General features: G+C 51.0%; 1 protein-coding gene across 2 annotated transcripts in view; it reads left to right on the top strand.

The window, feature by feature from the left end:
- PLCG2 (phospholipase C gamma 2) overlaps positions 1–25,673 on the top strand; it is a 128,455-nt gene that overhangs the window by 69,374 nt on the left and 33,408 nt on the right. For both annotated transcript variants that reach the window (XM_081273807.1, XM_081273806.1), the window contains exons 8-21: positions 2,495–2,538; positions 4,197–4,269; positions 7,701–7,802; positions 8,534–8,652; positions 9,781–9,866; positions 11,455–11,575; positions 14,349–14,517; positions 17,012–17,116; positions 18,108–18,197; positions 18,709–18,884; positions 18,971–19,171; positions 20,009–20,131; positions 22,314–22,494; positions 23,837–23,908. In XM_081273807.1, the coding sequence (XP_081129933.1) occupies positions 2,495–2,538; positions 4,197–4,269; positions 7,701–7,802; positions 8,534–8,652; positions 9,781–9,866; positions 11,455–11,575; positions 14,349–14,517; positions 17,012–17,116; positions 18,108–18,197; positions 18,709–18,884; positions 18,971–19,171; positions 20,009–20,131; positions 22,314–22,494; positions 23,837–23,908 (1,662 nt within the window). The remainder of the gene's footprint in view (positions 1–2,494; positions 2,539–4,196; positions 4,270–7,700; positions 7,803–8,533; positions 8,653–9,780; positions 9,867–11,454; positions 11,576–14,348; positions 14,518–17,011; positions 17,117–18,107; positions 18,198–18,708; positions 18,885–18,970; positions 19,172–20,008; positions 20,132–22,313; positions 22,495–23,836; positions 23,909–25,673) is intronic.

Here is a 25,673-nt window from a genome sequence, read left to right on the forward strand (position 1 = left end):
ATGCCTAGGCCAAGGGTCCCCGGGAATGGTGCAGATATTCTTGTTAATGATGGCTGGAGAGGAGGAGAGTCCTCTGGGCACAAGTTGGCAGTGACTCTCTGGTTGGCCCTTGGCCTCCTAGGACCAGAGGGTTCCTACCTGCTAAGTGCAGTGATCAGGCATGATGAGTTACAGCTCTCAAATGCTGGGCTTTCCTCCATCCATGTGGGAAAACCCTGATCTGCATGCCTCTGGGGTCTGCTGTCCCCTCCCTTTGGCATGTCTCCTTCCAGCTGATGACTTCTACTTCTCCTGGGGCCAATTCAAAGGTGATGTCTCCTTGTCATCTTTTAGCTCCAGGGAAAGCGAACTTGTCTGTTGTTTTAGTCACTTGTTCGACTCGTCTGCAGAGGGAGCACAGAGGTTAGCAGAGCACACAGCTTCCTGACCACACACGCATCCCTTGCTGGGTAGGGAGGATCTGACCACATCTTCCTGCTCGGTAATGCTGGGTTAAGTTAATTGCTGCCTCCATTATGTGCTTGGAGCATCTAGAATATTCTCTGATTGCTGGGATCTCACCTGTTTGACTTGCGTGGTGGCATCTGCATGTGGGGCCCTGGAGATCCAGCTGGTGAAATTCTGGACCCTGGAACGTGTTCTTTTGGCACAGGTCTTTGTCCTTTCTGACCCTTTTCCTGTTTTTCTGAGAAGGGGGTATTTTATTACTTGTCTACTAGGATGGATGTGAGGGGAAGCTGGGCCTGGATCCCCCAGTTGGAAAAGCCCCGAGGCATCATCCACTCCTGTCCTTCGCTCCCTGCCCCACGCCCGCTGCCGTCAACCAGGGTTTGAACATATTTCCAGGCAGCTTTGTCTCTAAGTTCAGAGTCCTGGGTTTGCTTCCCCTTGGGCTGCCCAAGTGCTGGGCATGGGGAGCAATGTTTTCCTCTCTGTTCTTAGCTCTTTCTTGAGGGCTCCTCTCCTTTCTGTGCCCCAGTGCAGCTCCTGCAAATGCGTACCCAGGCACCTTTGTGCATGGTCTTTGGTTGGTTCAGCATGTAGGGTGTCCCTGTAAGAAGTTGGGAGCTACAGAGAGGGGAAGCCAGGGTCTTTCCTGACTCCAGGAAGCTCTGTGTCCAGTGGCACCTCCTCCGCCATCCATGTCCCTCATGCACAGAATGTGGTGGAGCTCCTGAGCCCTATCAACAGGAACAGGAAGGATGGGAAGGTGGGGCAGTCCCCAGGGTGTCACACTGTGCTGTCTTCAGGTGTCCTGGGTTTGCAGAGCCCCAGACCACCAAGCCTTCAGTTCAGCCCCAGCTTGACCTGGTGATCCAAGTGCCAAGTGAGCCCAAAGAGCAGCCGGCAAAGCCACCCCCCATTTACAGCTGTGCCATGAAAGGAAGTACTTCTGCGTTTGTCTGAAAGACCCTTAGCCTTTGGGGGTGAACTACTTGTCTGGGATGCTGATGGAAGATATGGATCATCTTTCCAGAAAAAAATAACACACCTGTATACACTGATGTGGATCCTCCCCGTGCTTCCCCAGCCTGTGGGCTGCCTCTGGACTGTCAGCGATATTCCTCATCCTCACAATTCCAGGTAGTTTGGCAAGAGGACCCAGGTGGCCTGGTCGCTGTTTTATATCATTAGTGTTCGTCACAGGCCAGTGGCTGCATTTCCATTTCTGTCCAGAAGAATCACTCAAACACTTACACAATTGCAGTGTTCAGACACAGACAAGGGCTGTGTGTGTGCATGTGTGTGTGTGTGTGCATTTGTGTGTCCAGTGCTCAGCAGATGAGCTGGTGTGAGTAGAAGCAGGAGGAAGGTGCCCATGTCACAGGCCGGTAGAGCAGAACTGGCCTTTCTTCCTGCTCTTGGATTTGAAGATGAGAAATACCATCTTTGAAACACTGAGGATTTGAAATGTAGCGATGCTGGGAGGGAAGGTGGGGCTGCCCAGCAGGGTCGATGTTTTGAGAGTGATTGTCTGAGTCTGGGAGCTCATGTGCAAATCTCACGCTGGGATTTGGTTCCAGGAAGATGGCCTGTGGGGACGCTGGTGTGTGGGCCAGGGTGGACGTGTGAACACACAGGGGGCTCCTTATAAGACTGGTGTGAGAGCAAGTTGACTGACACATATCATGAAATAAAATGTGGCTTTTCAAACCAGTGAAGTGGCGCTGCTTGAGGTTGCAGAATCGTGCGTGAAGCAGGAGACACCAGCCCGAAGTTGTGGGAGACGTGGGTGATGTGCTAAAGTGAGATCTAGGTAGATGAACACCCGTAGACCAAGCTCCAGGAGGAAGCCGATCTGATCATGAAGAGTGGTCGCTTCTCAGGAGGAGGACTGATGAGGGAGGGAGACTTCTCCCTTTTGCTCCAGAAGTTTCTGTTCCATCTAAATGGTTACAGCTAACATGGATTCCCGTGGTGATATTTTAACAAGTCTTTTTGTTGGCATCATGTGACTTGTCCAATATCATTTTGTGCATGTTTTCCTTTTCAGATTCTTGACGAATTCAAGAAGGACTCCGCGGTGTTCATCCTGGGGTGAGGCACCTCTATATGTCATTGCTTTTCAGGTTAGCTATGCCTTGGGTGCAGCTGGCCTTTGTGAAGGGACACCACTGTGCCATTACTGATCTTCAGGGACAGGGTCCCTGGCAGGGGACCGGCCAGCCTGAGCAGGTGGCATGGGAGAGGGGCCACAGCAACGGGGTGGAGAGTGTTGGGTGGATGGTCCAAAAGGCTCTACAAAGAAGCCTGTGAGCCTCGGGGCTCCTTCCTAGAGTGTGCTTCCTGGACTTGACAAGTTAGCAGGGTTCCTACAGAAGCTAAAGTGAGGTTAATGGAGATTCCTGGTTAAGCAGGTTGCACTGAATTAAAGTGGGTGAAGCGTGTACGGTGCCTCCTGGTGCTGGGCACGTGGTGAGGACTCAGGTCTATGGTGAGAGCATTATCCAGAGTCAGTGCTGCAGAACTCGTCAGGACTTTGTGTGCCTCAGGAGTCCCCAGGTGGGGGATTTGTCAGGGGTCTTGTGTTTCCCAAGCCTGTCTGACCGGAAGCGTTTGCCATGGAGTGAAGTGGCACCTAGAAGATGGCCTGTGGGCCACGGACAGTCCTCAGTGAGGAGTGACTTTCCCTCTGTCACTCTCTAAACTAGAGCTCCAAGATGCCAACGGAGGTGTCAAATGAGTGGACTTTCAGAGTTTGGGTGGAAGGGTTAGTGTGAGGCCCGGAGGCTGCTCGGAATGTCTTTGTAAGGAGCAGCAGACTTGTGACTCTTGGTGTTGGTACGGGGAGCGTCTCCAGCTCTTTCCTACCCTCCGGCATGTGCTCGGGCAGTTCTCTCCTCTGTGGAATGTGCTTCCCTGGAAACCAGCAGAGGCTTGTGCCCATTCAGTGAGGTTTTGGGCTTTTGGTAGCTGCAAATGTCCTCCTGGAAGCAGCCGTCCACAGCCTGATGGGGAGGGGGTCCTGCCTGGGTTCAGAGTGAAGGATCCCTCTGTCCAGAGGAAGGGTCTCCAGAACGAGGGCCCCTGCTGGCTCCCTGGCAGAGTCCTGCACACTGCAGCTGCTTCTCCCTGTCTTCAGAGCCCCTGAGGGCTCGGCACACTCTGAGGAGGCCCAGGCTCTGGTCCATTTGCTCCTCTAGCATCAGCTCCTGCTAAATGGGCTCCACATGTGGCCCTGTCCAGCAGGGGCTGTGCACACTGTGGCCCTGAGGTCCTGCCCTGCCTCCTGGCCCCCACCTTCCCCTCTGGAATCATCCCCTGCCCTCTTCCTTGGGCCCCTGCTGGACACTTTTCATCTCCATCCCACTCACCTCTCCTCACTATCCTCCAGAGGCCTCCCTGGCCCTCCAGGTCTGGGTGGGGCCCTCTGGGCTCATCCCCAGGCAGCCCCTTCCTGCCTCATCTCTCTTGCTTAGTTCCTCTGTCTTCTCCATGGTCACATTCCAGAAGTGTGCCCCAGACCTTGGATGACACTGGGAATGGCCAAATGCAGAGTCCAGGCTCCACTTTCTGAGATTCTGGTGTTAGGGCCCCTCCTTGAGTCCTCCTAGGTCAAGGACTCTGTGTCATTCACTTGCATCATCTGGGGGCCAGCCTGGTACTTGGCAGAGTGGGGGCTGGGCACTCTGGGCGGAGCGGGGCCCTCTGTGGATTTTTTCTCTCTGTAATGTGCTCTCTTTCCCTGAGGGCAGCAACACTGACCGGCCGGATGCCTCTGCCGTCTACCTGCAGGACTTCCAGAGGTTTCTCTTACATGAGCAGCAGGTGAGAGAATGGCAAGGGTACTGAGACTGGGGGTGCCTTTAGGGGACACCGTGTCCACCTGGCCTCTGACTGTCATAAAACAGCAGTAGCCTCTCTGACCGTGGTGCCTTGTGCTTCAGGCTGGTGTTGAAAGCTCTGTGACAGGTGGTGACCCCGGGGTTTGAAGTCTCCCTAGCTGCACAGCCTTGGGCAGGGCGCTCAGCCTCTCGACCCATTTCCCCTTGGTAAATAGGGATGAGAGCTCACACTGCTCCAAACTGTGGGGGGTCAAAGAAGATTGCAGCAGGTGTGTGTGTGTGTGTGTGTGTGTGTGTGTGTATGTGTGTACACAAGTATAGTTGCATGATCTTAAAATTTCTCTTTATATTACTGGAGTCTCATTGACGTTTTCTCTTATTTATTTGACTTCTTTATCTTTTTGAATAGACTTTATAGTTTCAGAACTGTTTAAGTTTCACGACAAAATGAAGTTCATTTACATAAAAATACTGAGTTGCCAGATATTTCAAACATACACAGAAGTAGATCGTGAACCACACGTCCCCATTACTCAGACTTAGAATTAGGAACATCTTACCAGTTTTATTCCACCTCCCTTCCATCTCCACCCGAGTCTCCCTGTCCTGCCCCCTTTTCCGTTCCTTTGCTGAACTCTGTGGCCTGGATTTTGTAGCCTTTGACTTATAAATGCTTCAGTAGCTCTCTTGCACAGAAGGGGACTTGTTTTTAAAAGCCACGGCCACAGTCCTCCTATTTCACCTGACACAGTGAGCGGTTTCTTGGTGTCTGCCACCCAGTACCCTGCCCGGGTTTGGGTTTCGTTGATGGTAGAGAGGTTAATGACAAGAGGGAGGCACGTTTTGCATAAGGGCCCAGGCAGTGGCGGCAGGTCCCTGGCGCTCTGGGCCTTGGTGAAAGAGGACTTTGATGGGCGTTGTGCCCATCATACCCCGCTTGTGTAGGGCCCAGGGAAAGTGACGGAGGGTTTGTTAAAAGGAAGGGGGAAATTAATTCTGTTGGGCACAGTTACTTGTGAGATTCTGTGCTCTTCTTTGCTTAGAATGTTCAGTTTTGCAGGGAACTATTGGAGTTAAGTTGATACAATTACTGATACCAGTAGCCAGGATGTTCCAGAACTTCCCGGTAGGCTGACTTGAGTGTCGATTTAGCCCCACCTAGTGGTTACCTACTGTATTGCAGGATTCCCCCGGTGGGCTCCAGCGGCTGGGTGCCCTTAGAGCTCAAGGTCATAGGGTCAGGAGAAAAGGGCAGGGGTGCTCTGTGCACCTGGGGATCTGTGCAACATTTTTTTAGGGTGGTGGTGCTCATATAAAATGGCTACTGTAGTACTTTGTGCAAATTATTATAACTTTTCTAGAAACCATTTGGCTATGTGCTATTAAGATGAAAACACTGAACCAAGATGCATACAGTTTGATTAAATAGTTGCCCTCCTAGGCACATGTCCTGAGGAAATAACAGCAGTATTCTAGTAGGAATGGAAATCGGGAGCTCAACCACGTTTCTGGCAGGGGCCTGGCTAAGTATAGCCAGCCCTGGGTGTTACTCCACAAAAAGGGGTTGAAGTTCAGCCCCTAGAGCCCCTGTGCCTGGGTTTGGTTTCAGCTTCCCCATTAGGTCCCGTTATTTAACACAGAGGCCTCTGTTCCCCGTTTATGTTGCGTGGAGAGTATCACACACCCTCTGGAGTCCTGGTACATCCTGGATGAGTCATTCTGCTGAGAGAGCTCAGCACAGGCCCCGGCAGAGCCAGTGCCCAGGGTGACCGCCAGCACCATTTATTTTTATTTTCGTCATCGTTCTTTGTCGTTTTCATTGTCGCAGGTGCTTAGTGCAGCCACCCACATCATGTAGATGCTTTTCTCCCTCCTAGAACATTGAATTGTCGTCTCCCTCAGGCAGAGGTCTCTTTGTGCATAGCCAGTCCAGTGTCAGATTATATTTGCTAAGAACTGTGCCTTTTAATAAAATTAAATGCTTCGTGGGGATGGAAGGAAGGGTGCCGTGTCCGGCCTCTTTGGGACATCTGGGCCAGCAAGGGGTTGCCATCAGTATCCTACCCCTGAAGCTTCACGTTGCCTAGTCAGAGATCTAAGGACCACATGGAGATGAACTCACTGTTCTCAGCCTCCCAACCGTTCTGTGCTGCAGATCCCGGCGGATTTGCATGAGGCCGAGGCAGGGCTTGTTGTGGTTTTGCACCCCGTGCCAGTGAGGCAGGTCTTCGCCACACCATTTGCACCTGTGCTTCAGCTTTTTGTCTTTCCTGACACCCTCCTCTGACCCTTCCCACCCAACCACACTCACGTCTGCCAGCACATTTGCTTTTATTATCCATAAGGACGGAGGTTTTAGGATATCTGAAACCCACAGTCAGAGCTGGAGTGTGTGCCACAGTTCATTCCTTTTGCCTGTGAATGGTGGGGGCTTGGGGGTTTGGGGGTGTGGAGAGGAAAACAGAGTGACTGTATGCGATGTGTTCTTTTCCTAAAGGACTTTGGAATTCCAAGTCTGCAGAAGCTGTGTTGGAACTGGCTGGGTGTATTTCAGGCCTTAGCCATCTCTGAGCAGCCTTGCTTGGCTGACTCCCTGAAAAGAGGGCATGATCAGATTCTATTTCCACTCTCCAAAGTTTAGTTACTTGGAAACTGGACTCTGCCACTTATGAGCCCTGTGGACTTGGGGTCATTTTTTAATGGTCCTGGGCTTCTGTGTTCTGTCTCTAAAATGACAGTAACAGTATAGGACTTGCAGCCTTGTATGGGCTGAAGATGGCCATTGGGGATGGTAATTATTTGTACAAACTTTCATGAATTGAGTGTGTGCCAGGTGCCATGTTAAGCCCATAACCTTCTTCTATGCAGTCCCTTGCTGAAACATGCAGCAAACACTGTAATTTCAATTTCATGAATGTGGACACACAGAGGGCATAAATCTTGCCTAAAGTTGCCCTTATGGAAGGAGAGGACGAGCCGGGCAGGTAACCCTGGCAGGATGACACAACCGCCATGCTCCTTGGCTGCTTCATACCAACCAATGTAGTGGACTATTGCAGGGCACACATTGGCAACCAGCTTATGGGTCAAGTGTAGCTCTCTTCTTGTTTTTGCAAATAAAGTTTTATTGGAACATAGCCACGCCCATGTGCCTCATATTGTCTGTGGCTGTGTTTGCACAGGCAGTGGCTGAATTATCACCCTGTGGCCTGCAGAGCCTAAAATATTTGCTCTTAGGTCCTTTATAGAGTCTATTTGCTGACCCCTGGCCAAGATCTTGATATGTGGCCCCTGATGGCCAAGGAATTCAGAATTGGTCAATAGTTTGGTCTTTACAACTGGATAGACCCTGAGTGGTGAGGAATTTTGTCAGTTGTCATTTTGGTGATTTCTTGTTCTCTCTGTCATTTCCAGGAGCTGTGGGCTCAGGATCTGAACAAGGTCCGGGAGCGGATGACCAAGTTCATCGATGACACAGTGAGGGAAACTGCCGAACCCTTCTTGTTTGTGGATGAGGTGAGTGGGCATGGCTGGCTGTGCCTGTGTCCTCCAGGGTTTGTTTCCTGGGTCTCTTCCCTCAGAGGGCACTGCCGTCAGCAGCCCCGGGTCCCTCTGTCTCTGGGGGGCTCCCCAGGTTTGGGGTCGTTCCTGCCTTTCCTTTCCTGTGCCTGTTCCCTGTGTGGCTGTGTGATTGCCACTAGAGGGCGCTGCCACTAGGGAAGACATGTCACTGTGAACAAGATTGAAAAGTGTGGCTGGGGCAGGGATGGCTGTGTCCACCTTGCTCAGGGCAGCAGGGGAGGCCCGAGGCTGGGAGGGTGGGGGAGGCTGCTCCCAGGTAGAGTGCAGCCAAGGTCACTTGGGCTTCTGATTTTTTTTTTTTCCTAATTTTAAGGAGCTAGGTGTTGGGATAGGAAGTGTCCTGCCTTTGGGTGTTGTGATTCTGGGAACATTCTGGGTTTTCAGTTGGGTGGTGAGTTCACAGATGTTTGTTACTGTAATGACGGAAAACTTCTGTGTAGGAAGAAAACGTTGTGGGATAAACATTAAAAAAAAAAAAAAAACATTGCTGGGTGCAGGAAGCCCAGGGTGGCCGTGGCCCGATGCCTCCTGAGCCGGTGTGTTGAGAATCCAGGAAGCCATGTGTGGGTGCATGTGTCAGAGCTGCCCTCTCCCCGTGAGGGCACAGAGCAGAAACAGCCAGATGGGGTCCTCAAGCCACAGCTCTGCCTCTGTGTCTTTTTCAGTTCCTCACGTACCTGTTTTCACGAGAAAACAGCATCTGGGACGAGAAGTACGACGTGGTGGACATGCAGGACATGAATAACCCCTTGTCACACTACTGGATCTCCTCGTCCCACAACACGTGAGCTTCCTGCCAGCCCAGTGGGCTGGGGGCCAAGGGGCCAAGCGGCTGGTGCCCCAGGGGGCTGCCCTGGCAAGGCCTGTCACACAGGGTAGAGAGGGAGTGCCAGTTGCTCACACTGGGATATGCAGAAGCTTCTGGAAGGGGTGGGGGACACAGCTTCCTCTCCAAGTTGGTGTTGGAGTAATAATCCTTTGTCAATGGCCCTAAACCCTAATTCGGCAAACCTGCCTTTCTGCAAGTTGGGCGTCTCAGTGGACATAGCAAAGCAATTCAGTTGGCCGTTGACTGGTATTTACGGATTGTCTGCTCTGGGCCAGGCCCTGTCCCTGGTGGGTGCAGAGAGAGAAAAGAAAGGTGGGTGGGATGGGAGACGAGGAAGGTACATCGAGTTCTGGTAGTGTTTGCCTTTGAGGGTGAGGGCGCAGTCCTGGGCTCTCAGGCACCCGAGAGTGGTAGGCTGTGCTCCCTCAAGTGTCACTGCAGGTGGCGCGGGGACTGAGAAAAGGCCTGTGGGTACGTCATCCTCTGAGTATCTCAGAGAGTGAAGTATTTCAGGGGCAAATCGACTCCCTGGTTCTGTCTTCCCTGCCCTGTCCATTCTTGTCAGAGTGGGTTTTCCCAAACCTAGGAGACAGTGAAGGGACACAGTCCCTTGACGCGTGGGTGGCCATGGTGAGGAGTGTATGAGTATCCCTGTGGACATTTGGTGGGTGTGGCTCACAGCAATGAAGGCCACCAGCTGCTGCCGGGCACCTACTCCGTGCGGCCTGCAGCCCCGAGAGCCTGCTGAGGGCCAGCACTGCTGACAGCCAGGCCCAGTGGGTGGCCGAGGGTCCTTGATTTATCATCTGCTCTTTCTCACTCCCGACACCCTTTGACGGAGTTCTAGAAAGAACACGCCATCCCAGGGGCCATCATTCACTTCTAGCAGGTGGCCTATGTCTAAGCTTGTGACCAGTGCAGCCTGGGGACTGTGTGTCTGACCGGGTTTGGTTTGGGCATTTCTGGACAGGGAGAACTCAGGGCTGTGGGGACTAGGGCTCTGATGTTCCCTGAGGACACCTTGAGGTGCATGGCTGCCCTGCATGCTCCATCCCCTCATGGCCACCCACTGTCCTGTCTCAGGTACCTCACAGGTGACCAGCTGCGCAGTGAGTCGTCCCCGGAAGCGTACATTCGCTGCCTGCGCATGGGCTGCCGCTGCATTGAATGTGAGTAGCCCGTCCTGGAGGAGGTGGCATGGCCACCGGGGGCCACTGCCTCTGTAGCTGCTTGGAGCTTTTTGGGTTTAAAGGGCTGAATCGGAGATGGGCAGGACAGGCCGAAGGAGGCCTGGTGCCAGGAGTACCTGTAGTGAGGGAAGTGGCAAGGACCTTTCCCTGGAAGACACCCGTTTGTCCCCGAGTCAAGGAGTGACTGGTCAAGCCTCGCCCAGAATGCTTTGGGGTACCCAGAGAATGTCCCAACAGAGTGGGAGGCTGGGCCACCCTCTGTTTTTAAGAGAAGGCAAGTAAATGCCCTCTACTTCTAGCACTGGTTCCCGTGTGCCCAGGCACCACGTCTCACCGCCATTGGGGCATTCGTGAGCATCTGTGGAAAGGACAAGCAGGGCCTCCATGGCTGGGCTGATGGCAGAGGTCTTATTTCTGTCCTGCCTTCTTGTCATCTATTTGGTTTTCTCCCTTCCAGCCTCACTTGATCTCAAAAGTTCCTAGGCAGGCGTATTAGTCAGCTTCTGCTTACTGTCACAAAAGGCCTGTCATAATTAACTTATAAAGACAAAGGTTTGGGGCTGGGGATGTGGCTCAAGAGGTAGTGCGCTCGCCTGGCATGCGTGCGGCCCGGGTTTGATCCTCAGCACCACATACCAACAAAGATGTTGTGTCTGCCGAGAACAAAAAATAAATATTAAAAATCTCTCTCTCTCTCTCTCTCTCTGTCTCTGTCTCTGTCTCTGTCTCTGTCTCTCTCTCACTCTCACTCTCTTTAAAAAAAAATAAAGACAAAGGTTTATTTTGGTTCACAGGGTGGGGGTCATTGCTTCGCACATCATGGCGGGAAAGCATGGTGGAGCAAACCCTCTCACATCATGTTCTAGGAGGAGGGAAGGGGCTTGGGTCCCACAGTCCCCTTCAAGGATACGCCCTCAGTGACCTGAAGACCTCCCCCTAGGCCACACCTCCTAAAGGCCCTGTCCCCTCTGATTAGCACTCCCCTCAACCCTGGGACCAAGCCTCTAACACTGCTGTGTTTGGGACAGCATAGCAGTGGGTTTGGCTGGAAGAAGGCATAAACCAGGGGCTCAGACTCCAGTTTTACCAAAAACACTCACCATGGTATAAAGTTTAGTAGTAATTATTCTATAGATTCTCCCAAAAAGCAAATGAAAAAAATAAAGTCAGAAGCTCTTGGCTTCTGCTGTCTGTGGGGGTTGAAAATTTGGGAGTCGCTTGCTCACCTCCATAGTCTGCTTCTGTTTGCATATTTCACCTGAACCTTTGACGGTCTTTTCATGCCCTCTGTTACTTCCACTGGCCGAGAGGCAAGCAAGGCTTCCCCAGGGGACGTGGGAAAAGTGAACACCCCGTGGAGAGCTTAGTAAAGAGAGGCGTTGGGACTGTTTCTCTTTGGAGAAGCATGGGGTTATATGAGTGGGCGGGTAACCCCGGGTACACGGTGAACCTCTGTGCTCTGGGGGGTACTCCTCGGGGTCCTGTCCCTGGGCTGCTGTGGGAGCAGCCCTCACCTTGCTGCCCTTGGCCGGATGGCTGCTGCTGAGCTGCCCTGTTTCTCCCGTAGTGGACTGCTGGGACGGGCCTGACGGGAAGCCCATCATCTACCACGGCTGGACGAGGACCACCAAGATCAAGTTTGACGATGTCGTCCAGGCCATCAAAGACCACGCCTTCGTTGCCTCCAGGTCAGCTGGCCAGTTGCCTTTAAGGGGAAAGTGGCTAGTGTGGGACAGAGAGACACACACACTGAACTGCCCACCCCCTCCTTCCCCAAACACTGGAGGTCTGCACCCCCTCTTGGCCAAAGTCACTGCCAGGGGCTGGTGAGAGCTCCATGGTGGCCTCAGTGGCGTGATGGTCTCTTGGACGTTCCTGGCAGGTAGCAGCAGCAGGAAATGGGCGCTGGGATCTCTCTCTTGGAGTCTGAATCCCGCTCTGTTCATTAGCAACCTGATAGGCACTCACCGTTCACTGCTGTGGTTCCCACATCTTAAAAACAGAGGTGATGATTACATGTATGTCGCAGGGCGGCAGTGAAGACTAGACACGGTGATATCTCCCCAGTCCTCGCACTGTGTCTGAGTGTTTTTTCCTACCTGGTCGGAAACCTTGAAATCGGTGCACACACAGTCTCCATTTTGGCATCCCTCCCCCAGGAGCCTTGGCCCTTGCTTGTGCTGACCTCCACGGTCCGTGAAGCCATGAAGGACCCCGTGTTAACAGAGGTGGTGAAATCAATCGGACTCTATTAGCTTTTTGTCACTGTAACAAGATACCGGAGATATTGAAATTATAAAAGGAAAAGGGTTATTTTGGCTCAAAGTTTTGGAGGTTCCAGGCCATGAGTGGTCCCGTTGTCTTGGGCCTGTAGTGGGGCAGCACTTCATGGCAGAACAAGACCACTAACATGGTGAGCCAGGGAGCAAAGAGGAAGAAGAGGAGGCCAGGGTCCCACAGTCCCCTTCGAGGGCTCATCCTTGTGACCTAAGGACTTCCCACTAGGCCCCATTTCTTAAAGGTTTCCACCTCTGATCTGCCACCTGGAGACCAAGCCTTTGGGGACATTCAGCCTTCATGCCATAGCAGACTTCTTGGGGAGAGTGCTTTGATTTCACAGTGCTTGTGGCTGGGAGTGGCTGTGCAGTCACAGGGCATGGACTTGCTCACAGCTGAGGGAGGGCTTTGTGGTCAAAAAGGGACTTGCAAGGCGGGACCCTAGAGTCAAATGCATTGTTTTGTGGTAAAATGGATGAGTGTTCATATTAAGAAGGATTTTTAAAAAGATTATAAGCAGCATCCGTTCCATTCAGAGTTGGCTCCCAATGGAGTTTTCTGGGTCTCCTTTGTTCTGGAAGCTCGGCTGTGTGGACCAGGATGGGGGCTTAAATCTGTTTCCCAGGACTGACTTGAGGTGAAACGTGGCTAAATGATTTTATTTTAAAGCCCCCCGCCCATTTACTCTGCTTTCCACTGGTGCTGTGGCTTCCTATTTATGGCAGTGACACACCTGCCTTCGAAATAGTTTTGCTTCATAATAAATGCATTGCACAAACCTCAGATGGATTTTAGATGGAAAGAACTTAGCTATATATTACATTTCTTTGCTAGTTGGGGAAATTTGAGTATGCACTATCTATTCAGTGATATTGAATTAATGATAATTTCCTGAGTTCAGTAATGGTGGTGTGGGCAGGCAGGAGAGTGGCCTGGTTCTTAGCAGATATAGGCAGGGGGAGGGGGATTTCTGAGCCTCCTTTCAAATGGCTCAGGAAAAAATGTAAATGTGTGCATGTATGTACCTTGGGCACATCACAAATCATAAATAGGCATAGATATACTTGTTCAAATGATACACACACACAAAATCAGTTCTTATCAGTGGCTTCTGTATTCCAAAATTTATTTCTAACTCCAAATTGCAAAGCACTTTTGAGGTCATTTCTGGGCATGTGACAAGTGGTGGGAAATTTGAGTCATCTGATGTGCACGTGCCCAGCTCAGATGCAGAGATGCTTTGCCTTCTTGTTTTCAGTCCTTGAAATGCAAACAAGTGTCCTTTTGGTCATCTCTCTCATGCCATGTTTTTCATATTTTTGAACTTTGGCTGGTGACTTCACCTTTTGAAGTGGCCCCAAGCACAGGGCAGAAGTGCTGGGTGGGGTTCCTGAGAATGAGAAGGCTGTGATGTGCCCGAAAATCCATGTGATAGATCAGCTGCCTTCAAGCACAACTTCTAGTTCTGTTAATGAATCAACAGGATATACTGAATGAGGTGTCTCCAAACAGAAGCTCATTAAAAAAGGTCTTCAAATTAAAGGTTGATAAAAATGTGACCAAAGGCTTGAGATTCTAAGCCAGTCTTTCCCCTGAGGAGCAGATGGCTCAGGTCAGTGTTGGCAGCGACTCATGGACCATGGCCCCCACAGACAATGAGATTCAGCTGTACCTGCACACACAAAATGTGAATGATGCACACATACACAAATAATATATCAGTATATACACGTGCATACAATGCCCATACGTGTGATAAATGAACATAACGAAACAATTACACTTTATAAAAATAGGAAAAAATAAATAGGATAAGCAGGTGCACCCAGGAAAATGCTAACACTGGGGCCTCTAGTTGACACATGAGTACTCATTGTACTGTGTTTTCACCTCTTTTGTAGATTAGAAGCTAAAACTTCAGGGGCTTTTTTATTTTATTATTATTATTTTTTTAAATTTAAAGTTGTGCAGAGGTTAAAAGAAAAGCACTGAGAATGTAGTTTGTACCTGGACACAATGAACATAGGAAAGTGGCTGACGATTGCTCTGGGGTCAGCGGGGCCTGAGTTCTGGCGCGGTGTCCACCTCCTCGGCTGAGCCAGGGCGCAGGCGTCATGGGTCCGTGTGGGGCAGCCATGGAGGTGCCCGCCCCGCTCCTGAACTGACCCTGCCCTGCTGCTGCAGTTTCCCTGTGATCCTGTCCATCGAGGAGCACTGCTGCGTGGAGCAGCAGCGCCACATGGCCAAGGTCTTCAAGGAGGTGTTTGGCGACCAGCTGCTGACAAAGCCCACGGAGGCCAGTGCCGACCAGCTGCCGTCGCCCAGCCAGCTGCGGGAGAAGATCATCATCAAGGTAGGCCGCCTTGCCCCAGGTGCTGCTCTTTACCAACTTCATGGCCTCGGGAAGGCCACTTTCTCTCGAGGTGCCCCTGTGTCCCCCTGGGTTTCAGGGGTCAGGTAGAACCCACCTCTTCGCTTGGTGCACTAGCGATTGCGGCTACGTCCTGCGCAGGCGCTCTCCACGCACTGACTGGTGATTGGTCGTAATAGGAATCTGTGATTGCTCATTTGTTCTTTGGTACCACGCCCCTCTCCAAATGACCCCAGGAGCTGTTCCAACCCTCTGGAGTCCCCAGGCCTGTGAGGGAGGTGGGTGGGATGATGGTCCTGGGCCCAGTGATGCCAAGGGAACATTTGGGTATTTGTATTAATAGGATGGAGACCAGAAGCAGTGGCTTAGAGTATTTGAAACCATTTCTTATTCATTTGAAGGAGAATGTTCTAGGAGCTTTGAGCTCCAGCCTGCAAGGTGACCCAAGGACCCAAGATCTTCACCACCTACTCTCCCATCTCTCAAGGGGTTTAGCTAGGGCTCTACAGACTCCGAAGAGCCCCTGGCTAGGATGGGGGAGGGCAAATGAACTTGAGTGGGAAACGCTGCATCTTTTTGTGACCGGTCTGTAAGGCTCGGGGCTTCCTTCCATTGTGAGTGTCGGTAGCAGGCCACCTGGGCTTTGTCACCAGCAGAAGGCACACATACTTTCATATCACATTCAGTTATTGCAGATATCTCAAAATAGCATTGTGTTTGTTACCATGTGGGAATTATGGAGGTGATTAGATCTGCCTGTGCATCTTATTAAAGATGCTAATGAGGAAGCATGCCTATTACTATATTGAATTATTTTTATTTAATATCTTAATTGTATTTCAGTATAATTGGCTTCCCTTGTAATTGTATGCATTGTTAACATTCTGAGAATGGGATCCGTAGTTTTCCCCACAGCACAAAAATGAGGACAGTCTGCCCGGGAGCATGGTCCTCGTTTGTGGGGGAGCTGAGGCTTGGCATGTCTGAGTGCAGCTCACACAGGGCAGCATGCTGGGCCTCTGGGGCAGAGCATTTCCTGTGAGCAAGAGCTGTCTGTTGTCCATGGCTCTTCCTTCATGATCAGCGATGTGAACTCTGTCCATGACCATCCAATGGGGGCCGAATCTGAAGGCTGTACCTGGCAGCTGTTAGGAGGGAGATGGATTTTGTAGACAACTAGCAAGGCCACAGGGAAGGATGGACAGGTCTTCACCAGGTGCCTTGGTCCACCTCGGCACCTTTGGGCTGCTATAACCAGTACCATATGCTGAGTGGTCTATCAACAAATTAACTTCCCACTCACTGTTTTGGAGGCTGGGAAGTTTGAGGTCAGGGTAGCACTGCGAAGGCCCTCTTCTGGGTGTAGACTGCCAACTTCTTGCTGTGCTCATGTGGTGGCAGGGGCAGGGCAGCTCTCTGGGGCCTCCTAGGAGGGCACTAATCCCATTCATGCCATCTTTACCCCGTGACCTTACTGTTCCCAAGGGCCCACCTCCTGATACCATCACATTGTGATTAGGTTTCAACATATAATTTGGGGGGGGGACCCAAACATTCAAACTACAGCAATAGGCAGGGAAGGGGGGATGCCCTTCCAGATGGGGGAAGTAACAAATGTGAGGGTGTGGCCATGCCAGCACATGGCACGTTCCCTAAATCGTTACTGGGCCACCAACAAACATTGGGCACAGTCCCTCTGTTGTAGGAGGTCTGGTATTGTGGGGGACAGATCTGCCAACAGAGAGACACTGCACAGTGTGAGGGGGCTTTCGTCAAGCCCACCAGATGAGGGGATATTGGTGTCCTGTGGGTAAGAGTGTCAGTGCACTGGGACTGTTGGGTCAACACCGTGGGCTCCTTGGGCGGTTGTCACTGAAACACCAAGGGAGCTCCCTGCATGGTGAAGGCGGACCAGGTGCATGGGGGCCTGGCTGTCAGGGGTCCAGGGCTCCTTTAGCATCTGGCAGGTGGGGCTTCCGGGGGCCTGGCTCATTTGCTCCTCTCTGTTCCTGGCTCACCTGAGCACATGAGGTAGTGACTGTTCTCTGTGCATTTGTTGAGTACTTACTATCTCTAAGTGCTGTTCTAGCACACAACTCAACAGGAAGCAGAACAGAATCTCTGCCTCATGGGCTTATATTCTTACAAAAAACAGACTAAAGACAAGCAGATGTCCTTGGGGCCAAGAATATGAGAAAAACAGAGCAGGACTGGGGCTGGAGGGTGGCAGGGATGGGAAGGTGGTGTGGCCTGTGTTTGGACTGAGTGGTAGGCACGGCCCCTCTAAGGACAAAGCCCCAAGGACAGAGCTGAATACAGTGGGAGATGACCAGGCAGCAGAACAGACAGAGCCAAGCTCTGAGGCAGGAGGATGCAGGTGGGCGCTGGCTGGATGATGGGGAGGAGTTCTCGCGGATTCCAGATTTTCAACATGGGTTTCGAGAGAGACAGACTGTGTGAATTTCTTTTCCTTCAGCATAAGAAGCTGGGCCCTCGAGGTGACGTTGATGTCAATGTGGAGGACAAGAAAGAAGAGCGCAAGCAGCAGGGTGAACTGTACATGTGGGATTCCATTGACCAGGTGGGCCTGGGTCCCTTCCCATGTGTGCAGTGGATGTGGCTTCCTGTACCCTTCTTAGAGCCCCTTTGGGGAACTCTGAAATCCTGTCTTGTTCCCATTTTAAGCCAAGTGAATTGGTCTTCACAATTAAACTTTTCCATTTGCATTTTTGTCTTATTTTGAAATACTTTTATATTAAATGTAATATCCATTTACACAGTAGTTGAAAAACTCTCATATATCCTTCACCCAGTTTCTCCAAATGAGCATTCTGCATAACCCTGTACAGTATAATGATCAGAACCAGGAAATTAACAATGGTATAATACTGTTAACTAACTTACAGACCTTATTTCAGCTTTACAAGTTTGTCTGCTGACGTTCTTTCTCTGTTCCCCATGGCACTATATTTAGTTGTCCTCCAAGCTGGAATAGTTCCACTAGAAATCTTATTTTTTGTATGAGTAAGGCATTTAAAACTCTTAGGGCCTCTTCTCGTGTCCTTTAACCTAATAGGCAAATCCATTTGGGTATATTTTTATGTATCTGTTCTTACATTTCTAGAAATAAACATAAAGGTGGTCAAAATTTATGGTAAATAAAAAGTCATAATTAAATGTTGCAGAAAATATCTTTAGACTCACTGGCTGAAAAATCCAGAAAAATCTTAAAGTAGACGCGACAGGAAAAGATAGTCATGTGGGGCATGAAACAATCCCATCCATCAAGAAAGGCTGCAAATTAAATATGCAGGAGAAAATTTGACATTAAGTCGTATCTACTCCTAGACACACTGATTTAAAAAGTCCTGAGAATGATAAAAGAAGTAAAAAATAGATGTCTTAAAAAAGAAAAGTCTGAGGGGAACAGATTCATAGAAAGCACCATAAATGTCTGAACCTGGGAGGGGGAATCCCCAGTGAATGGGGGAGGTGCCCTGCGGGGAGGGCCCTGGGCCCGAGAGTTGACAGGGTGGAGACCTTGGGGGACTGATGCCAACTTTGCCCTCTAGAAATGGACTCGGCACTACTGTGCCATTGCCGATGCCAAGCTATCCTTCAGTGACGACATTGAACAGACTGTGGAGGATGAACTGCCCCAGGTAGGTGGAGACCCCGCTGCTCCTGTCCACTCCCCTGGACCACCTTCTTGCTGGGCCTTGGTGCCATGTGGCCTTTTATCCTGATGTTGGATGGGCTCAGGATCCTCATCCATAAGGAGCTTCCTCTTTGGGTACCAGAGCCTTGCTGGCTCTTCTCTGATTGACTGGCTGGCCCAGGGGCTTAACCAGTAAGATTCAAGACTCTTTCCTACCGTCTGCAGGACTCAATTGGCCTTAGATGGTGGCCCTCGCTGGCCAGGGAGTACATGGACATTTGGATACTCTCTCTTGCGGTGTCCCCTGGCCTTTCTGGCCGTGTCCAGCTGTTGGCCATACCCCATACTCCCCAGAGTGTGGCTCTCAACTTCCTGTAGAGCAGAATCGAGGCCTTTACTGGGGACCTTTGACCCCATGTCTCAGGACTCCAAGAGGCCACTGCAGATGGGAGCTGCGAGAAGGCAGGGGAGGGCAGCAGGAGCCATCCTGAGCACCCCTCTTCTTTGCGGGCCAGGACACGCCCCCCACGGAGCTGCACTTTGGGGAGAAGTGGTTCCACAAGAAGGTGGAGAGAAGGACGAGCGCCGAGAAGCTGCTGCAGGAGTACTGCGCTGAGAGCGGCGGCAAGGACGGCACCTTCCTGGTGCGCGAGAGCGAGACCTTCCCCAACGACTACACCCTGTCCTTCTGGTACCTCCCGGCCCGCCCTCCCGGGAGCTGGGGGGATGGCCCGGGTCTGCAGCCGGTGGGCGGGCGCTGACCTGGTCCCCCTGCAGGCGGTCGGGCCGCGTGCAGCACTGCCGGATCCGCTCCACCACCGAGGGCGGGGTCCTGAAGTACTACCTGACCGACAACCTCACCTTCGACAGCATCTATGCGCTCGTCCAGCACTACCGCGAGTCGCACCTGCGCTGCGCCGAGTTCGAGCTGCGGCTCACCGACCCCGTGCCCAACCCCAACCCGCACGAGTCCAAGCCGTAGGTCCCCGGTGGGTGGGAGGCCCCCGGGCGGGTCCACAGGTCGGAGCAGCCAGCCAGGGGGCTTCTGAACCACTAGCTGGCCATGGCCTTGGCCTCTCTGTCTCCTCCCCTCCCCCGCTGTCTCCTTCCTTCGCTTTCCTTTCTATGCATAGTCCTGAGGTCTTGGACTTCGTTCTAGAGGTGAAATTTGGCCCAATGATGTCCTTTGTCCTGTCAAAGCTCACTCTGACAGTGAACAGGAAAGGCAAATGATGGTAAGGGTATTTCCCTCACTTCTTTATTTAGCAAAGTGAGTCTCAAGTTATGTCTTGCAAAAGGCCAACACAGTGTGTAAATAACTTTTAAGCAGAATTCTATTTCTGAGGAAGAAGAATAACTTAAGGGTTTTTTTTTAAAATTTTAACCTTTCCTGTCTGTTTTCATTTGGGTCGCTTTTTAAAACTTGATATTTCACATATGATGAAATAAGCAAGACCCAAGCAAAGTCCCCCCAGAACCCCCTGTGCGCTCTGCTCAGATTTCCTGAGACCTGCTGTGGTTTCTGCCCTACTTGTTGAGGCTGGCCTTTTAGACTGGGCTGGATGGGTGGGTGAAGATAAGTGGGTTTATTCTTCTGTCCTTCGGGCCAACCCATTCAGTCTTCCAGTGTTCTTTTAAAAAATTACTGTCCTCAGAGCTGCGGATGGCCAGGGAAGTCCCAGTGTGATTCCCATGGCTGTTTCCAGGGACAAATTCCAGGACTTCCTGGAGCCCATTATTTCATCCCTTGTGGGTGGCCAGCTCAGCACCCCAGAGGGGGCCCTTACCTGGCTCTTTTCTGTGTCCTGGGCACAGCTGGTACTATGACAGGCTGAGCCGTGGAGAAGCGGAGGACATGCTGATGCGGATTCCCCGTGACGGAGCCTTCCTCATCCGGAGACGGCGGGAGGGGACCGACTCCTATGCCATCACCTTCAGGTAGGTGTGGCAGGGGGAGGTAAGGAAGGGCAGGCATGGGGCACAAGAGCGAGCTTCTGGAAGAGACCTGCGAGATGGGGTTCTCTCCCCAGCTTCAGCAGCATCGATGACTAGGGTGACAGCAAGCGCCACCTGTGCTCATGTGTCCCAGACACTGCCTACGTCCTGTGCCAGCTCTTTGTGGCATTTCAATACCTTGTTTCTCCAAGGTGGAAACTGAGGCACAGGGAGGGTAAGTATTCGTAGAAGCATGCAGCAGGGGCCTGGGGTTTGAACCCAGACAGCCCAGATGTGTGATGTCATAGCTCTGGCCTGAGCCCCTCAGCATCTGCCACCCAGCCATCTCCAGGACTGTGATTCTCTAGTTCCACCCCCAATTCCCCTCTCACCAGTGATGGGGGAGAGGGTTGGTGTTCAGACCCCAGGGCGTCATGCTGGCCTGCCACCTCCCAGCCTCAGGTTTCCTTGAGCTCTGTGCTCATGGTGATGTCATGCCATCCGCTGAGTTCCTGACTGTCCCTGAACTGGGTGAGCCCTTCACTGCAGCCTGTGGTGGGCAGGGACAGGTATTACCAGTGAGGAGACAGAGGTCCAGAGAGGACTTCGCTTTCATCTTTTCTTGGTAATAGCTTTTCTAACAGGTGTGAGCTAATATCGATGTTCTTGTGGTTTTAATTTACATTTTTAGTGATGTTGGACATTTCCACATACCTGTTGGCCGTTTATATGTCTTTTGAGAAATATTTATTCAGATACTTTGCCCTTTATAAAATCAGTTTGTCATCATTGAGTTATTTGAGTTTCTTACGTATTTCGGATACTAATACTTTATTGGATGTTCAGGTTGTAAATGTTTCCTCATTTGTCTGGTTTTTGCTTTTGTTGCCTGTGCTTTTAGGGTTGTATCTAAAATATCAGTGTCCAAACTAGTGCCCCGGGCTTTCCCTTATGTTTCCTTCTGGTAGTTTTACAGCTTCAGATCTGACATTCAAGTCTGTTTGGGGTTGAGTTTTCTATGTGGTGTGAGATTATTTCATTCTTCTGTGTGTTGGATTCCAGTTTTCTCAACACCATTGATTGAAGAAACTGTTCGTTTTGTATTGTGTGTCCTTGGCCTCTCTTCTGAAAATCGATTCCCCATAAGTGCCTGGTCTTACTTTTGGGCTATTTTGTTCCGCTGGTCTAGGGCTCTGCTTCTCTGCCAGCACTGTCCTGTTTTGATGACAAGAGCTGGAGTATGTTTTGAAGTCAAAGAGTGTGAAGTGCAGCTTTGTTATTTCTGCTCAAAATTGCTTTGTCTATTTAGAATAGACTTTAAAAAAATTTAAGAGTTTTTGATTGGCACATAATATTTGTACCTGTTTATGAGATCGTGATGTTTTGGTTCATATATTCCTTGGGTGGCAGCAAACTCGGGGTGACTACATATCTGTCACCTTATACTTTTATCACCTTCTTGGTGAGCACATCAGGGTAGACTTTAAACAAAACAAAACAAAACAAAAAACATTTGTTTTTATAAGATCTTCTTGGCTGTAAATTTAAGATCAAAATTTTATTTTTCAAAATGTTTCTGTTCTTAGAAGAGCTAGTGAGACTGAAGAGTGTTCTGTTTGGATTTTTTTTTCTCTTTTTTCAAATGCATGAAAAACCAGAAAACCTATTTCCTTTTTGAAAAGTAATTCTGAAGTTACCTTATTGGGCCACATTTGGATTCACTCTAGTCCCAGAGGTCTAGAGTGGGCATCAGCGATTTTCTCGGGGCTTTGCAGGCCACGTGGTCTGTCTGGCAGCCATTCAGCCCTGCTGTTCCAGGGAGCGCGTGGCTGTGCACAGTAGATAAACAAATGAATGGTAAATATTTCAATAAAACTTTATTTACAAAAACACACAGTGAGTCAGACTTGGCCCCCGGGCCTTTGGGCACTGACCCCTGGTCTGGACACCTCAGGGGTTTCCACAGTCAAGCCTGTGGTGGGCAGGGAGCCAGCTCTGGTGCAGAAAGACCCACGCTGTCGTTTCCAGTGCAGTCTTGTGTTTGTAGGAGGGCAGACACTGTTTATTGACCCAGTCCCCTCAGGGTGGACGCCCAGGTGGTTTCTAGTGGGCAGGGCCTATACAGCAAGTGTGTGGCCATCAGAATCTTGGTGTGCCAACTCCACATGGTTCCCCCTTTCCCTAGGGCCAGGGGCAAGGTGAAGCACTGTCGCATCAACCGGGACGGCCGGCACTTTGTGCTGGGGACCTCTGCCTACTTCGAGAGCCTCGTGGAACTTGTCAATTACTATGAGAAACACGCGCTGTACCGGAAGATGCGCCTGCGCTACCCTGTGACCCCTGAGCTGCTGGAGCGCTACAACATGGTAGGTGGCCAGCTTGGGATTTTGTTCATTCCTTTGGCATAACTTTGAGTACTTACTGTGTGTCTGCAGCTGCTGCAAGTCTGAGGATCCAAAAGAACACAAAGATCCTGCCCTCCTGCTGCGTACAGTCTAGCTTGGAGGAGGCAGACAATAAATAAGAAAATATACGTAGCAAGCATCAGTGATAAATGCTAAGGAGAAATATGGGAAGTTGGGGAAGAGCATACAGAATACTAAGGGGGAGGTTTCAGTTTTCAAAGGGCCTGGCACGAGCTAGGCATCGTATCTGGGGGAAGAAAGGACAGCAGGTGTGAGCCTGCCTGGAGGCACAGAGGGGAAGCTGGCATGGCTAGAATCAAGTGTGCCCAGGTGGGGGTAGAATTTAATAAGGATGGGTCAGTGTGGGGCCGGTTCAGGTAGGGCCTGGTAGGCCATTGTGAGTCACTGGCTTGTGTTCCGACCAGGAGGGTTTTGAGCAGAGCGTAAACCTGCTGTGATTACTGTGTCTCACTTCCTATGGGAAGGGTTTATTAATTTGCTGAAAAAAGGTGGACAGTCCTGACTCTGCCAGGGACTGCTGTAGACACTGGGAGCAACGCCTGCCCTTGGGAAACTTAGGTTCTGGAGAGAAGAGAGCCAGCACAGTGACGTCACTGGCATGTTTTCAGTGAAGCAAGTGATACTGGATAGCATGAGGAGGGTGGCGCTGCTGCAGGCTGGGGGTGGTCAGAGGAGGTGGACTTAAGTGGCTGAGAACGTGAGCTGAAACCCAGTGGGTCAGCCTGGGAGGTGTGAAGGAACTGGGACACCAGGTAGAGGGAGTGGCCACTGCAGGTCCCTGAGGCTGCTGATGGACAGAGGCTGGCGGCCTCTGGGGGAGGGAACAGAGGCAGGAAGGTGGGACTCGGCAGAGGCTCTGGGAAAAAGGCCCTGCTTTGTAGCATGTGCCAGCCAGTTCCCGTGGTGTAAATCCTTCCTCGGTGGCCGATTTCAAGCTTCTGTGTGCCTGCCTTGAACTCAAGGACAGGAGAAGACATGCTGGTGGCTCTGTGAGCCAAGAACTCCCTCCACAGTTGGCTCTTCAGGTTTATGTTTTTACAGGGAAACACAGTGCCTGGCACACAGTAGGCCAGCACAGGGCCCCTGTGATTTGGGGGAGGTTCCCAAATTTGGGAGAACTTCTCTGTAGCTTCTAACCATCTCTACCCATGAGCCACAGTAAGTTCTGTGCGATTTCCACTCCCCTTGGGTGAGTGCCAGGACATCTGTAGCCCTTGCTGTGTCCAAGGGCTGTTCTGGGGACAGTGCTGTCCACTGACTTCTCTCTCTCTCTTTTTTTCAGGAAAGAGATATAAACTCCCTCTACGATGTCAGCAGGATGTACGTGGACCCAAGTGAAATCAACCCTTCTATGGTAAGGTCCTGCTTGCCCCATGGCAATTATACAGGACCAGAGAAGATTCTGGAAAACCTGGCGTGCGGGCGCGCATGCTCTCTCTCTCTCTCCAAACACACACACACAAACATATACTCTCTCTCTACACACACACACATTTTTTCTTTTTTTAATAGAAAGGATGATTGGTTTCAGGGCAAAGGTTAATAGAATCCATCCACAAGCAGCTGGGCCTTGCTAAAACTCTGAGGTTTGAACCACCTTTTGGCCAAATGGCTTCCAAGTAGAAGTCTTTCAAATGTGTTTTTCTAGCCAACTGAGCCTGTGGTGTGTGTTCTGTCTGGTTCTCTGACCTCCTCGATTGCCTTCCCACCTGGCTCTTATGAACCTCCAAACAGGTGGGCATGAGGTCTGCCTTTGCTCCCGGCTCCTCCTTGCTCTGGTTTTGTCTCACATGTGGTTTGAGCAGGTGGAGGGAGAGCCACAGTTGTTTTTCTGTGTGGGAGACTGGCCCTCGGCTGGTGTGCAGCCCCTGCCTAGGAAGCAGCCTGCTGGTGGCCTCTGTTAAATACAGATGGATTTTTTTCTTCTTTCCTCTCTTCCTTCCCTGCCTTTTTCTTTATTTAAAATTTCTCATCCTCGGCTGATGCAAATCTTGAGCAAGCAATGAAGTCCTGAGGAGCCGGTCGTCCTGCACCAGCCGGCCTCAGAGACTTTGGTTAGCACTGAAGAACATTTGGAATGAGAACGGTCGCCCCTCTGCCCGACGTACAGGTTCTGGACATCTGACTGGGGCCCTCTGGAGCAGTGGCCAGGGGCCTGTTCGTCTTTGCCCTTGACGGGGTGTACTTTGGAGTTTATTTTGCAGGGCTGAGTCTCTTTTTCCTTTTAAATGTGATTTCCTAAGGCAGGGGCTGCCAGCTCACATGTCCGTGAAGGTCAGGCAGATAACATGGGTGAGTGGAGCTGTCCGGGCGTAAGAAATATTTGTCTTTTAAATCTTCCGCGACAGTGACAAAATAGTGCAAGTTTGGTGATGAATGGCGACTGGCATTTGGCCTTTCGTCAGCTGGTCGGCAGGGGTGACGGAGCCTGCGGTCCTCTGAGGGACTCTCGCCCTCAAGGGCACCGCTCCACAGCAGCCGCTGGCATTGCCTTGCGGGCGGGCAGCTTGGCTCTTCGGATTTTGTGGGACAAGCCAGTAATCTGGGTGTTTCACATGAAATCTCCTAATTTTAAAACTCTGGCAACTAAGCCAAGTGGTAGAGACGGTCTCCTCTGTCCACCATGTGAGATGCCCCTGAATGCAGCACTTGATCCAAACTGCCACCTGTGATCAGCACCTCCAAGTAAGATTATTACTGTCACGTGAAAACTGATGGAAGGAAAGAAAGCACGTGGAGGAGAGGAAGCGGCCGACCCCGGGTGCCACCTGTGCCTTGTGTTGACCCTCCTTGCTGCTCCGTCTTAAGTTTCCTTTGCTCATCTCTTAGTGACCATTTTGTCAAACCTGGTAGGCTGAGCAATTTAAGCAAAATCTCTATATTGGAATTTAACCTAAAAATGTTTTTAATGTTGTGAAATATTCTGGCGATTCTGCCCACTTAGCTGTTTTCCCATCAGTGGCCACTGGAGTCATTTCTGGTTTTTGTTGTTCTAGTTAATACTAAAATGAGCCACTTCATGCAGAGGCTCCTGGCATGTTTGCATTCTTTCTCTTCGGTAAGCTCTTGAAACTGGAGGACAGATCAATAACCCTAGGTAACCACATACCCGGCAGTGG

Source organism: Spermophilus citellus (genome assembly GCF_964194105.1).
Source record: "Spermophilus citellus genome assembly, chromosome: 18".
Taxonomy (NCBI): domain Eukaryota; kingdom Metazoa; phylum Chordata; class Mammalia; order Rodentia; family Sciuridae; genus Spermophilus; species Spermophilus citellus.